The following is a 12,440-nucleotide window of genomic DNA, read 5'->3' as shown; positions in this document are numbered from 1 at the left end:
ACCTCGACCAGGAGGAAGATCGCTGCGTCTGCAGAAAGCTGGCCCCCGCCACCGCCGCCGCGTTCCCGGGTCGCGGCTTCCTGGCCCGCTGAGCCGCACCCCGGAGTTCGGCCCAGTCCCGTCGCCCCCTCTGGCACCTTAACCCCTTCCTCCCCCGCGACACCAAGGGCCTTGGCCTTGCCACTCTAAGGGAGAACGGTGAGGAGTCCCAGCTCTCCTCGCTAAGGAAGTGGGGGTGGCAGGCCTCGCTCCCCCGCCCTCCTCCCCGTCCCCATCCATCTCGCAGGAAGCCCCCCGCCCCCCACCCCGGCAGCGCTCGCCGCGCCTCTAGTGGGAGCCTCTGGCCTGGTGGTTTCCGGGGAGAGAGCCCGAAGAGCAAGGGCCTCGGCAGCTTCCTCAGTGGGGCAGGGCCGGCGATGCCAGCCAGGGACGCCGGAGAGGCTGGGGGTCCCCGCCCCGCGGAACCTGCCCTACCGGGCGCGATTATTAAGAAGGAACCTCCCTGCCCCGCCAGGGCTTGCGCCTGGGTGTGTTGAGCCCCAGGGGTGGAGGCTGGGGGGGAGGAGAGCCAAAGGTCAGCCGCTGCCCGGTGGGTGCCGCGAGGGAGACTAGCCCCACCCGCGTGTCCGCGCCGCCCACCCCTGCACCCCCTCCTCCCCTACCCAGAACCCAGGGTTTGCCAGTGCCTTGGGCACCGCCGGCCGGAAAGCCCTGGGGGCGGGGACGGCTCCCACACCCACCCCCCCGCAGGAATTCCCCTTCCCAGCCGGGCGCCTCTCGACTTCCCAGGGAGCGGGGTCACCCTCCTGCGCCGGCGCCGCGGCCCGCAAAACCAGCCCACTTCGCTGGTGCAAAGGTTCAGCACAGGGCTCGAAGGCGGAGTTGGTGGTGAGAGGGGTCCGCTCATCTCAAACAGCGAAAATGCACCTTCAACATCTCCATTTAATATTTACATTCAAGCAGGTAATAGTTGGAAGCTTATAGTTTAGACATTTCTAGTAGCAGCAGTTTCTAGAGAGCTCGTGTAGCCTTTTAACAAACTTTTTTTTTTTTTTGCACATAGAAACAAGACATCCATGTGTACAGTATCAAAAAATATATACCAAGGTTACTGGTATTGCAGTTCGTGGAAGGGGAAGAGAGGGGAGAAAATGAAATCAACCGAAATACTGGATGGAGGGGAAGAAAGGTCAAAAGAAAATAGTTTGTCTGATATAGAATATAACATGATCTAGAGGAAACTCCATAAATCTAGGTTTTTATATTTCAATATATAAATACCTACAAATAAATATATATATAGCAGCCCGAAGGGGGGTGGTCGGGCCTTTTGAGCTCAAACAATACATTTCAATAATAACACCACGTACAAACGGGAGTAGAGTCAGCACTTGACAAGTTAGCACGGTTAAAATATAATACTAGAACTCTGAGGCCGGGCGCAGAGCTGCCCTGTCCGTTCCGGGGGTCCATCTCCAGCGGGGAAGGGCAGGAGAGGGCGAGCCCCGCCGGCACCGCGTGGAAGGGGCCTCCGCCCAGGTCTGACAACCGCCGCAGGGGGAACATGGTTACCTCCGCTCCGGGCGTCCTCACCCTGGGGGCCAGCCTGGGTCTCTCGCAGTTGGCGGGTTGGCGAGAGGGGAGCCCGCCCCGAGGCCCCAGGTGCTCAGCTCCCCGCCCCCCCCCCGCGGGAATGGCGCTTCCCCTTCCGACACCCTCCAGCTACACCGTCACGTACTCCTTGAAAGTAACGGTGAGGCAGTTCGCGGTGACGTCGGTGATAATTATATTCCCAAAGAAGGGCTTGAACTCGCTCAGCGACTCTGCAGGTTCGTCCTGGGCCTCGGCTGGAGGCTTCTCCGCCGTCGTGGTGGGTGCCGCTGCCGCTGCCACCGCCACCGCCGCCGACGCCGGTGTCTCGGGCTTCACCTGGAGGGAGCTGGGCGGCTCCCCGGCCTCGCTGCGCGTCTTAACGCAGCGCAAGTCTATAGGTTCATCCAGGTCTGAGTCTAGCAGGATGACCTCGGGCTGCGGGAGGGCGGCGGCTGGTGGCAGGTCGGCCGGGCGCTCAGCGGCTGGGCTGCCCCCCAGGCAGGTGGGGGTGCTGATGCTGCGCGCAGTCAGCCGCTTCTTGCAGGGCTCGCGCTCGCCGTGGGTCTCGGAGAGGCAGCGCTTGCGCACGTGGGAGAGATTCAGGCCGACGGCGTGGTGGTGGTGGTGGTGGTGGTGGTGGTGATGGGGGTGCGGGTGTGGGTGGTGTGAGGGCGGGTGCGTGTTCCGGGCCGGGTCCCAGGCAAGCAGGTCGGGCTTGGTGGTGAGCTGCAAGGGCTGCTCTCCAAAGGCCTCCTTGGTCGGGGACAGCTTGCGGGAGCCGGCATCCTGGGGCTGCGGATCGCTAACCCCGGACACCTCCTCCTCCCTCCTCTTGGGCGGCGCCTCCACCTTCTTCTCCTCTGCGCCCGCCGCCTTTTTAAAAGTCCTGTCGGCAGGGGGGTGGCGCTCGTCGGCTGCCCGCTTCTTGTGGCTGGGGGAGCGAGCCTCCCCCTCCGCCACCTCGCCGGACTTGATCTTCACCGCCTGCATGCCGTTCTCCATGTATTTGCTCATCACGATCACGATGCGTCCGTTCTTGTTCTTGTTCTTGACTATCTTCATCTTGCCCCCAATCCCGTTGCCCGTCACAGCCTCTTTGGGGGCCGGCATCATTCCGTTGGGGGGGCCCTTCTCGGGGCCTTTGCCTGGAGCACCCGCCGCACCGGCCAGGGGCTTCACCGCCCCCAGGTAGCCTTTGGCCCCCGCGCCTTGCGCCCACTTGTCGGGCGGGTGGCTCTTGGCCCCCAGGTCCGGGCAGGTGGGGCTGGGCGCCTCCTTGTGGCCGCCCTGGTACTGCAGGTCGTACATTTTGGGGTCGGGCTGGTAGGGGTGGTGCTTCTTGCTGTTGAGCTGGTAGTAGTACTTGCCGCTCTTGCCCGGCGGCGGGGGCTTGCCCGCCCGCTCCTTGCTGTGCGGCTGGTACTGGTGGTGCTTCTTGCTGTTGAGCTCGTACTGATGCCCCTGGCCCTTCCCCTGCGCGCCCAAATCCAGCTTGGCACGGTTGTCAGTGGAGGAGTCCTGGAGGCCGGTCAGGACATTGGAACGACGGGCAAAGGTAGGCACCTGAGGGAACGGGTGCAGGGGTGAGAGGAGGGAGGAGACAGCCCCACCGCATGCCGGGAGTTTCTGGAGCGTCCCAGCCCCCACCAGGTCCGCAGCTGCCTCATGGGGGGCAGGAGGTGGGAGGTCTAGTAGAAAGGGAACAGGGTCAGGGTGCTGGGAGGAACCACCACCCCCCCATCCCCAGGCCTGGAGGCAGCTCTGGTGGCCATGTCAAGGGGGTGCCCGGGGGCGGCCGTGTGTATTCACCTGCACCACTAGCGGTTTGGGCTTCGGCCCTCTCTTCCGATATCCCATCAGTTGCTCCTGCCGTTCCCTGGATGGGAGGGAACAGAGGGCAGTGCTGTTAGCCTCAGGGTCGCCCCCTACCCGCTAATTCCGGAATCTTCTGTGATGGCCCCCCCACCCCCTTCAGAGAGCATCAGGTAGGGCTGGCCGGACACAGGAATCAAGAGTTCAGGGCAGGTCAGGCCTCTGCGCCCTCAACCCTCACACCAACCCTCCTCTGCCCAAGAGGTCCTGGGCAAAGGGCTCCCCCACTTTGATGCCCACAGCCGAACCAGCACCCCCCCAAGCCCCACCTCTGTGCTCAGGAGGCAGAAGCTCAGGGCTGCACCTCTGGCACTCCTGCCCACAGCCTTGGACCTGTGGCTCTGTGCGAAGCAAAGTGGACACGGGGGTCCAGGGAAGACAAACCAGCCCAAGCGAGGTGTGCGCCGACCTCTCATCCCTCCCGTCAGAAGCGCGGGATGCTAATGACCTCATTAAGATTCCGATAACGAGTGCCTCCGGCAGAAGGGAGGGCTCTTTCTTAAAGGCCAGGCACTAAACAGGGGGAGGGGCTGCGCCCTTGTTTACACAGCGGCAAATGAGCCAATTAGGGGCTGGGGGCGGGCCACCAAGGCCAGGGTCTGGCCAGGTTTGTAGCCACCTGGTGAACGCTGGGCTCCTCCCAGCTGAGCAGGTGGGCGTGGCCAGAGCAGCTTAGAGAAGCACCGCCTCCTCCTCGGAGTCTGGCTCCTGGCTGCCTCAATTTCCAAATAATGAATAAAGCCCATGGGCGGAGGCACCGGTCACTACAGCCACCAGGCTCCTGCCTGCAGGCCAGCCTAAGGGTGATCCACAGCTGGGGGCTGGATCTTCCCAGGCACTACCCAGCCCTCCACGGAAGAGTGGGATGCCCCTCTAGTGTTTGCCAAAGTTGCAGCCCATTCCTGGGCCAGAAACGGGTTCTTCACAGACCCTAGCCACCACCCCCATGCCTCCTTGGACCAACCCTGGGGAGTTCTGACATGCCCCAGGGCGGGGGCCGGGGCCTGACTCTGAAGTTGCGTGGCATTGCAACAGCCTGCGTTTTAATTCTTCAGGGACCCATTATGCAACGTGGCATCAGCCGCTGACATGGTTACAGGGTGGTGAACTCCCAGGTGGAATGGAGCAGGATCCCAGCTACGTGCCCCCCCCTGCATTGCGAGAGGGCAACTTCCCTGCCCCGCCGGTGGCTAGCTCAGAGGGTCTACAGTTTACAGTTTTAGCGCCAAACGCGCCACAGGAAATAGTGCAAAATAAAAGGGGGAGGAGAGATGGAAGGCAGCGGGGTGGCCGAGCTCCAAGGGCCCCGGCTGCTCCTCCCCTCCTCGCCCTTCCCCCTTCTACCCTCTCCGAAACAGAGAACCACAGCCACCGGCGACGAACCCAGCTGCAGCAGCTGCAGCGTGACAAGCAACCGTGCGCACGAGGATGAGTCCCCCAGCAGAAGCCACCCCTCCACCACCAGGCAGCGCCCACCCCAGGCCCTTGCGCCAAGCCCCCCTGCCTTGAGGCTGGGTGGCCCTGCCCTGCCAAACAGCCCAGTGGGGTCCGGGGCAGGGGGGGCAACCCAGCACCCTATGGAATCTACTCCTGACCAAGCTTAAATTCCCTGGGGTGTGCGGGTGCAGCTTTTAAGGCCATGTCAACTTTCCTCCAGCCGCCAACAGGTTAAGTTCAGTTCCATGACGTCCGGACGGTTTCACAATGCCAGCTCCCTCAGAGCTGCACCGCGAGGTGCTGGTGCCAAGCGGCCAGTGGCTGCAGGACAGCAACACCTAGGCTCTGGGGGTGGGGCTCCCAGGTTGCAACAGGAGGGGCCCCTGGGGAACCAGGCACAGCCCCAAGTTCTCCGGGCAGCTGCAGGGCCACCCACACACACCCTTCCCAAACTTCCCCCAAAACCCAAGCCTGGCCTTCCCTGGCCTTGCCCCGCCCCCACCCCAAGCTGCAGCAACCGCCAAGGACGCTGGTTAGAGGAGCTGGGGCCGCAGCGTACCCATCCAGGCCTGTTGGGGAGGGGGCTCCCACCAGCCCCCTCCCCGCCCCTTTCCTATTGCTGCGTCGCCCACTTTGCCATTCCCATATACGGTCACGGGTGGCAGGCGGTGGCTGCGTGGGGGACGCTCACCTGTTCTGGAAGGCGATCAGCAGCCTGGGGTCCAGGATGTTCTCCTCCGGTTCCCACGTGTTATATCTTGCAAGGGAAAAGGGAGGGGGACACGGTGTAAAAAAAAAAAAAAAGCCACCTTTGCCGCGGCCTCCAGGTGGGGAGTGACATAAGGCCCTCCTCTGTCTTTATGAACATTTAGCCGTGGATGGGGAAGGTAGATTTCTGCAGGCCTGACACAGTCCCTGATACACAGCCCCCCCTCAAATAAACACGCAAGGGCAGGAAGAAAGGGGAGGGGTAAGGAAAATGAAACTAGCAGTTTATTTTGCAGTTGTCAAGAATTTTAAGCATGTTACTGCGACATGTTCCAAAGCCACTTTGCTCACCAGGAGCCCTGCGTGCAAAGCAGCCGAAATGCAAAGTCGCAGTCCCCCTCCTCTCCCCAGCCCCGAGTCCCCGCGAGGGCTTCAGCCGTTCTCCATTTGACCCCTAATCCGATAACCAACAGCCAAGCGTCCCCCCCACACCCCCTCGTGGCCCAGGAGCCCGCTGTCACGGGCGAGCAAACCCCAAATACTCAGCAACACAAAAATATGCCTCCGTGTGTGTGTGTGAGTGTGCGTGTGCCTGCGCGTCTATCTCCATCCGGTGCCTTCGCATTTCAAATTAAAGAAAAAAAATTCTCCACCAAAAGCGCCGCAGTGACAGTTCCCAACATTTTCTGCCTTTCTTCTTCCCCTCCCTGCACCACTAGGAGGGAGAAGGCACACAATTGCATTTTCGTCGCTTTTTAATTTTTTTTTTTTTTGGTTTTGCAATATGGAGCCGTTCGGTGGAGGGAAAGGGGAAAGGAGCCATTTTCTGCTGCACATCAGTCAGTGCCTGCGCCCTCCCTCCCTCCGCCGGCCTCCCCGGCTCGGCCCCGCGTCTCTCCAGCTCCTCCGGCTCCTTTTAGTGCATAAATTAGTGATGGCATTTCCCGGAGAGCGGAGCACAACACAGGGCGCCGGGCTCGGGCTCGGCGGCTCGGCTTCTCCAGTGCCTGCCACCGACTTCCCCACCCCCTCCTCCCTCCACCCCACCTCCACCCCGCCTCCCGTCCGCTCCCCCCACCCCCCCAGCAGCTCGGCGGGTCCGCGGCCCCGAGCCCCGCGCCTCGGCCCCCGGGCCCCCGCCCTCCGCCGCGACTTACTTGGGCGACCAGCCTCTCCATTTCACCAGATACTCCACTCTGCCCTGGGGGGAAGAGACAGCACTCCATCAGCTTCCGCGGGATCCCCGGCCCGGCCCGCAGCCTCCCCACCCCCTCCCCGCCTCCTCGCGGGCCGCTCCGGCCGCCGCTCGCCGCCCCCGCGCCGCCCTACCTTGCGGATCCGCTTCTTCTCGATGCTCTCCACCGCGAAGACGTGCTCGCCAACAGCTGGCAGCTCCATGGCCGAGCCGGAGCGCGCCGGGGCGCGGGCGGCCGGCGCGGCTGCAGACGCTGCTAGCTCCCGCCGGCGCCCAGCTGCCGCCCCGGCCGAAGCGCCCCCGCCGCCGCCGCCGCTCGCCCCGCACAGCCCGGCCGGCCCGCCGCTGCCCGCGCCCGCCCCGGCTCCCGGCTCGCGCTCGCTCAGACAACTGAGCCCGGGCCGCGGCTGCACAAGAACTCATGCAAATCCCGGACGTCAGCGGGCGGGGCCTCGCCGGGCCCAGCTCGGCGTCAGGGGGCGGGCCGCGGCGCGGATTGGCGCAGCCGGGCCTACCGGAGGCCCCGGGCCTGGGCGGCGGGGGGAGGAGGAAAGGGCGCGGGTGGGGGACGCGGAGGGGAGGGCGCCGGGGAGGTGCAGGGGGAGGGATCGGCGAGCCTGGGAGAGGGAGGCTGCAGAGAGGGAGCGGGACCGGGAAGGAGAGGTGTGTCCGCCGGGGCGGAGGCGGGCGGAGAGCTTGACAGCCCGGAAGGGTCTCGGCGGCGACCCCTCGCCCGCATCCCGGTGCCCGGGCCTCCCCCTCGCTGCACGTTCTCAGTGTTCACGGCCCCGGGACCCCTGCTGGGGGCCACGGAAGCATCCGCCGCCGCTCCCAGTTGCACCGAATTGCGTCACCAGCGCCCCGGGACGCGCGGGCCCCGCCGGCAGGGGGCGGAATGGGGCAGGGGCAGCTCGCGCCCCACTGCGGGCCCCGCCTCGCCTCCAGGCTCCGGGCATTTTGGAGCGCGAGGAGGGAAAGGGACAGGGCGGAGAGAAGGCCGAGGACTGGGTTTCAAGGAGAGCTTGAAGAACGCAAGAGGAAGGAGACCGAGGAGCAGCCAATCCCGGGGCCCTGGCGCCCAAGAACCTCGGCAGAAAGGGCTCCAAATCCGATCCCACCCCGATCCTCAATGGCTCCGAATTTACACTTGGTCCTCTTATTGACGGGGCGAGATGTCCTGTTTCTAGCAGCCTCCAGAGCCAAGCTAGGCGAGAGGCGTAGGAGGCAGAGAGAGCGGGCGCGGGAGGCCAGGGTCCGCTTGGGGGCCTGAGGGGACTTCGTGGGGTCCCGGGAATGGCCTAGAAATAGGGAGCTGGGAGGGCCGGGAAGAGCTTGAGGCTGAGCGGGGGACGAACGGGCAGCGCAAAGGGGAGATGAACAGAATGGCCGAGGAGCCACGCATTCGCCTTGTGTCCGCGGACCCTTGTTCCCGACAGGCGACCAAGCCAAGGCCCTCCGGACTGACGCGGCCTGAGCAGCAGCGAGTGTGAAGTTTGGCACCTCCGGCGGCGAGACGGCGCGTTCTGGCGCGCGGCTCCTGCGTCCGGCTGGTGGAGCTGCTGCGCCCTATGCGGCCTGCCGAGGGCGCCGCCGAGGGCCCGCGAGCTCCGTGGGGTCGGGGTGGGGGGACCCGGGAGCGGACAGCGCGGCCCGAGGGGCAGGGGCAGGGGCGCGCCTGGCCTGGGGTGTGTCTGGGCCCCGGCTCCGGGCTCTTGAAGGACCGCGAGCAGGAGGCTTGCGCAATCCCTTGGCTGAGCGTCCACGGAGAAAGAAAAAGAGCAAAAGCAGAGCGAGAGTGGAGCGAGGGATGGGGGCGGGCAAAGAGCCATCCGGGTCTCCACCACCGCCCTGACACACGACCCGGCTGTCTGTTGGGGACCGCACGGGGGCTCGGGCGAGCAGGGGAGGGAGGAGCCTGCGCGGGGCTCGTGTTCGCCCAGGAATCCCGGAGAAGCCCGAAGACGGTCTGGTGTTGAACGCACACGTGGACTCCATTTCATTACCACCTTGCAGCTCTTGCGCCACGGAGGCTGCTGCTGCCCGGCGGCTGCCACCCACCGAGACCCACGTGGCCCCTCCCCAGGGGTGTAGGGGTGACGGTTGTCTTCTGGTGACAGCAGAGGTGTTGGGTTTGCGACTGATCTCTAACGAGCTTGAGGCGCAAACCTAGGATTCCATGAGTGTTGGGGTGCGGGGGGGGCAAGCAAGGTGGGACGACGCCTGCCTGGTTTCCCTGACTAGTTGCGGGGGGTGGGGGCCGGCTCTCAGGGGCCACCAGAAGCTGGGTGGGTGTACAGGAAAATATTTTTCTCCTGCCGTGTTTGGCTTTTTCCTGGCATTTTTGCCCGGGGCGAAGAACTGTCGCGCGGGGCAGCTCCACCGCGGAGGGAGAGGGGTCGCGAGGCTGGCGCGGGAAGCGCTGTAGGTGGCAGTCATCCGTCCACGCCGCACAGGCCGTCTGCGCCGTCGGACCATCGGGAGGTCTGCAGCAACTTTGTCCCGGCCAGTCCCCTTGTCCGGGAAGGGGCTGAGCTTCCCGACACTCTACCCTCCCCCTCTTGAAAATCCCCTGGAAAATCTATTTGCAATGGGTGTTTCCGCGGCGTCCAGGTCTGGGCTGCCGGGGGAGGCCGAGCGGCTGCTGCAGCCTCCCTGCTGCCAGGGGCGTCGGACTCCGCTTCGCTCACTACGCCCAGGCCCCTCAGGGGCCCACGCTCAGGACTTCGGGGCCACACAGCAGGACCCGGTGCCCCGACGACGAGTTTGCGCAGGACCCGGGCTGGGCCAGCCGCGGAGCTGGGGAGGAAGGGGCGGGGGTCGGTGCAGCGGATCTTTTCTGTTGCTGCCTGTGCGGCGGCAGGAAGCGTCTTCAGGCTCCCCAAGACTACCTGAGGGGCCGCCCAAGCACTTCAGAAGCCCAAGGAGCCCCCGGCCACCCCCGCTCCTGGCCTTTTTGCCAACGACTTTGAAAGTGAAATGCACAAGCACCAGCAATTGACTTCCCTTCCGTGGTTATTTATTTTGTCTTCGTGGATGGTGGGCAGATGGGGACAGAGGCCCCTACGTAACCTCGGTGGCTGGTCCCTAGAGCACCCCTGCCAGCCGGTGTGGGGAGGAGCTCAGGTCCGCGGGAGAGCGAATGGGCGCCAGGAGGTGGGACAGAATCCTGGGAAGGTACAGCGGACGCCCTGGAAGCTCCCCTGATGCCCCAGAGAGCCCTTCCTGGGAAACCTCCCGGGGGGTGCCCCATACCATCCCACCCGGCTGTCTTGGCCCCTCCCAGGGAGCCGCAGGAGAAACTAGCCCTACACCTGGGATTCCCAGAGCCTTCTGCTGGGGCTCCTGCCCCCGACTTCGGATAACCAGCGCCCCACAGGCCCCCGAGAAGGGCCGCTGGCCTGCTTATTTGATACTGCCCCCTCCCAGACAGGGGCTGGTCGAGCCCCTGGTTCTGCTGCCAGACTGAAGCCTTCCAGACGCCACCTCGATTTGGGCCCCCGGGGCCCTCAGGGGCCCCGGGAGAGGAGAGCTGCTATCTAGCTCAGCCACAGGCTCGCTCCTGGTGGGGACAAGGCTGAAGGAGTGGACCCTGGAGAGGTCGGGAACCTTTTAACAGCCGTGGGCTGGAGCGTGGCTACTAAGTGTTCCGTCTGGGAAGAGGCATGACCCGCACCATCCCGGGGAAGTAAACGACTTCTTAAGGGAATCTTCTCGCTGAGCGGGTGCTCTGGGCCAGAAGATTGCCACCGCCAGCCCACGGAACCCAGATTTGGGCTCTGCCTTGAGCGGGCCGCCTGTGGCTTCCCGGGTCGCTCCCCCGACTCAGAAAGCTCTCAAGTTGGTATCGTTTTCCCGGCCCTCGGAGGTGGATTGCAGATCACCGAGAGGGGATTTACCAGTAACCACTACAGAATCTACCCGGGCTTTAACAAGCGCTCATTTCTCTCCCTTGTCCTTAGAAAAACTTCGCGCTGGCGTTGATCATATCGTACTTGTAGCGGCAGCTTAGGGGCAGCGGAACTGGTGGGGTTGTGCGTGCAGGGGGAGGCTGTGAGGGAGCCCTGCACTCCGCCCCTCCACCCTTCTGGAGGAGTGGCTTTGTTTCTAAGGGTGCCCCCCCAACCTCCGGGTCCCCACTTCAATGTTTCTGCTCTTTGTCACACCGCCCGTGAAAGCTCGGCTTTCATTTGGTCGGCGAAGCCTCCGACGCCCCCGAGTCCCACCCTAGCGGGCCGCGCGGCACTGCAGCCGGGGGTTCCTGCGGACTGGCCCGACAGGGTGCGCGGACGGGGACGCGGGCCCCGAGCACCGCGACGCCAGGGTCCTTTGGCAGGGCCCAAGCACCCCTCGGGGCCACACCGCCGCCCGCAGGGCCGCGCCTCCGCATTGCGGCACGCTGGGGTCGCAGGCGCCGAAGCGGGACGCGCTGTTTTCTACGACGTCCGTCCCTCCCAACGTCAGGGCAGCCACCTCAGGCCCGCCCGGAGAAGCCCACCTGGCCCCCGGCCCCCACTCAGTCGCGAGGCCCCGCCGGCCCGGAGATCTGCGCCCCCGGGATCCATATTTCAAATACGATCTTTGGAACCGCTTCCACCGCCCGCCGCCGCCGCCGCCGCCGCCGCGCTCACAACGGCCTCGGCGCACTGTGTTTTTATTTGGGTTTCGTTTGCTCAAGGTCGCCCCGCGGCTCTCCCGTGCCCCTGAGGTTCACCCCTTCACGCCAGCCCCTGCGTTTTCCTCTCGGGTGTCCCCGTCGCGCCCCCAAACCCAGCGGGGCCCACACACAGGGCAGATTTCTTTCTTCCTTTTTCCAACCAAGAGCTGCTGCAGCAAGGCAGGGAATGAAATCAAAATCGCTAGGCGGACCCCGAAGTGGTCGTCAGCCGAAGCGCAACTGCCCCCCTCCAACTCGCTCCCCTGCGCCCCTCCCCCTCGGCTACTCCCCTCCCAGCTCCCAGCCTCGCGGCGCGCCAAGGGTTAAGCGCGCGCGCGAGGTGGGGGTATTTGGCTTGGGAGGGGGGCGAGAAAAGGGGGCGCCGAGCGCGGCTGGCGGAGAAGCTGGGCTCGCTCTAGTTCCCTCTCCCCAACCCCGGAGCCGAGGGGCGGCCCGATCGGAAGGGCCCGGCGCGTCTCCGCCTCCCCGGCTGGCCTGCAGCCTGGCCTGGCCGCGGCCCGGAACCGCGAGGACGCTGCTTGGAGGCCGCGTCCTGCGTAGCCCGAGAGGGGGAGGGGGCGGAGGCTCCGGAGCCGCGGCCGCGCGTCGCCCGCCAGCCGATCGATCCCCAAAGGCGGGAGCGCGGTGAACCCCGCCGGACACCTGGGGGTCCCGATGCCTCTGCAGGACTGAGGGGCGAACGGAGAGGGGCTCAGGGATCCTGTGGCCGTGGGATGGCGGCCGGCAGGGCCCAGCCGGACCGCAGCTTGGCCTGCACTGCAGGGTGGGTGGTAACACCTCGGGCACCCCCCAAATTCCATATTGTCTGCATGGGGCCCAGGCTTTGGACACTTCCGGAGCCGAGTCCGGTCGCAGTGCAACTTCATCCCTACCTGTCCAGCCCCCAACCCCACCCCCATCCCCGATGACGAGGTCGTGGGACGCGGTCACCCCAGTCTATCTGGTCGCCCCGCCCTCCTG

At 65.2% G+C, this 12,440-nt stretch overlaps 1 protein-coding gene across 1 annotated transcript; it reads right to left on the bottom strand.

Moving 5' to 3' along the window:
• Window positions 1-922: 922 nt before the first annotated feature.
• On the bottom strand, window positions 923-7,209 carry CBX4 (chromobox 4). Its single transcript, XM_031011749.3, has 5 exons — window positions 6,940-7,209; window positions 6,768-6,811; window positions 5,594-5,659; window positions 3,403-3,469; window positions 923-3,156 (listed from the first exon to the last, which is right to left on the bottom strand). Exons 1-5 carry the CDS (start codon window positions 7,006-7,008, stop codon window positions 1,723-1,725), a joined length of 1,680 nt encoding a protein of 559 aa, XP_030867609.1. The 5' UTR covers window positions 7,009-7,209; the 3' UTR covers window positions 923-1,722.
• Between the last annotated feature and the right edge of the window lie 5,231 nt (window positions 7,210-12,440).

This window comes from Gorilla gorilla, chromosome 4, assembly GCF_029281585.2.
Source record: "Gorilla gorilla gorilla isolate KB3781 chromosome 4, NHGRI_mGorGor1-v2.1_pri, whole genome shotgun sequence".
In the NCBI taxonomy this organism is placed as follows: Eukaryota; Metazoa; Chordata; class Mammalia; order Primates; family Hominidae; genus Gorilla; species Gorilla gorilla.
This window is presented reverse-complemented; position numbering and strand designations above follow the sequence as displayed.

Bases quoted from the DNA above. Each gene is read 5' to 3' on its own strand.
- CBX4 (XM_031011749.3), bottom strand. From the start codon at position 7,008: ATGGAGCTGCCAGCTGTTGGCGAGCACGTCTTCGCGGTGGAGAGCATC. The intron at 3,470-5,593 runs GTGAGCGTCCCC...CCTCCCATCCAG, and splicing joins CTGATCGCCTTCCAGAACAG to GGAACGGCAGGAGCAACTGA. The intron at 3,157-3,402 runs GTGAATACACAC...CCGTTCCCTCAG, and splicing joins CCAAACCGCTAGTGGTGCAG to GTGCCTACCTTTGCCCGTCG.